General features: G+C 37.2%; 1 protein-coding gene across 1 annotated transcript; it reads left to right on the forward strand.

The window, feature by feature from the left end:
• Positions 1 to 443: 443 nt before the first annotated feature.
• LOC115977779 (protein MIZU-KUSSEI 1-like) lies at positions 444 to 1,382 on the forward strand. The gene has a single exon (XM_031099798.1). It carries the CDS (start codon positions 553 to 555, stop codon positions 1,246 to 1,248), a length of 696 nt encoding a protein of 231 aa, XP_030955658.1. The 5' UTR covers positions 444 to 552; the 3' UTR covers positions 1,249 to 1,382.
• The last annotated feature ends 206 nt before the right edge of the window (positions 1,383 to 1,588 follow it).

The raw sequence follows: 1,588 nt of genomic DNA on the forward strand, positions 1-1,588 counted from the left end.
TGACTAATTAATCAAACCAAGTTAAGCCGAGCTCAAGCTTTTTGGCAACCTCACGAGTTCAAGTTCAAATATTGTTTTTAGGCTTGTCTCGAGCTCAAGTCAAACTTGAGCATTTGATTTTTATTGACAAGTCAAGTTCAAATACGCACTATTTGGCAAAACTTGGCTCGTTTACAGTTCTACTCAAACCATTAAAATGGTGTTAGGGATAAACTCGCAAAAGTGAAGTGACGTTACTTCAATCACGATAGGCCGTGTTGGCCTAGCCATGAAAATAATGTTAGTGATAAGTTCGGAGAAGTGATGTGATGTTACTTCAATCACAATAAATCGTGTCGGCAATTTGAGAAATATTGTGTTCCCATTATTACTCTCTCTCTCTTTTCTCTTCTTTTTTTTCTTTATTAAAATATTTGGATGAATTCCCTACCCTACTTTAAACATCCCGTACCACTCTCTATATCTATCCTTAACTTCTTGACAATCATCTCCAACAAACCCTTTAATGCTTTTCTTGAACCAACACCATAAGCAAAACCCAATATTCCAACAATGCCTCCTGTTCACTCTAGCCCGTTCTTTCAAATGGAAAACCAAGCAATACTATCATTGCTCCGGCACACAACTACTCCAGGAAATGAGAAACGCACAAAGTCTTCAGGGGGTCTCTTGAAAATGTTCAAGCTCTTCCCCATGTTAACCTCAGGGTGCAAAATGGTGGCACTATTGGGAAGACCTCGAAAGCCTTTGCTCAAAGACAATGCAACAACAGGGACTCTTTTCGGTTTTCGTAAAGGAAGAGTAACTCTAGCAATACAAGAAGACCCTCAATGCATGCCAATGTTTGTGATAGAGCTACCAATGCACACAAGTGTTTTTCACAAGGAAATGGGGTCAGATTTAGTCAGAATTGCACTAGAGAGTGAAACAAAAACTCACAAGAAGAAACTGTTGGAGGAGTTTGTTTGGGCAGTTTACTGTAATGGAAGAAAGATGGGGTACTCTATTAGGAGGAAACAAATGTCAGATGATGAACTTTATGTGATGCAACATTTGCGAGGTGTGTCAATGGGAGCTGGGGTTCTTCCAAGTCAGTCTGAGAAAGACATAGCAGACGGGGAATTGACGTACATAAGGGCTAGATTCGAAAGAGTTGTTGGATCAAAGGATTCTGAATCTATGTACATGATAAATCCAGATGGTGCAGCAGGGCCAGAATTGAGTATTTTCTTTGTAAGAGGTCATTAGAATTACTTAATTTTGTGTTCCTTTCTAGGTTTATTTTGTAAAATTATTAAGCTTTTTTTGCTGTTGTTAAATTACATAAAACCATTTCCTCAAGATTTTTGCTTGTTCAATGATTACAGGAAATTAGTCTCATAGTTTCCCACTATGTTTACCATTTTTATTGCTTTGCCAATGTGAAATTAACCACCTGCCTAGAGTTTTTTCGTAGACTTATGTTTTCTTCTAGGTTTATATTGTAAACTAATTAAGCCTTACAAAAAAATATACTACATAAAATCATTTCCTCAAGATTTTTGCTTGTTCAATGATTAAAGGAAAGGAATATTTCCCATGGCTTTGT

Source organism: Quercus lobata, chromosome 2 (genome assembly GCF_001633185.2).
Source record: "Quercus lobata isolate SW786 chromosome 2, ValleyOak3.0 Primary Assembly, whole genome shotgun sequence".
In the NCBI taxonomy this organism is placed as follows: domain Eukaryota; kingdom Viridiplantae; phylum Streptophyta; class Magnoliopsida; order Fagales; family Fagaceae; genus Quercus; species Quercus lobata.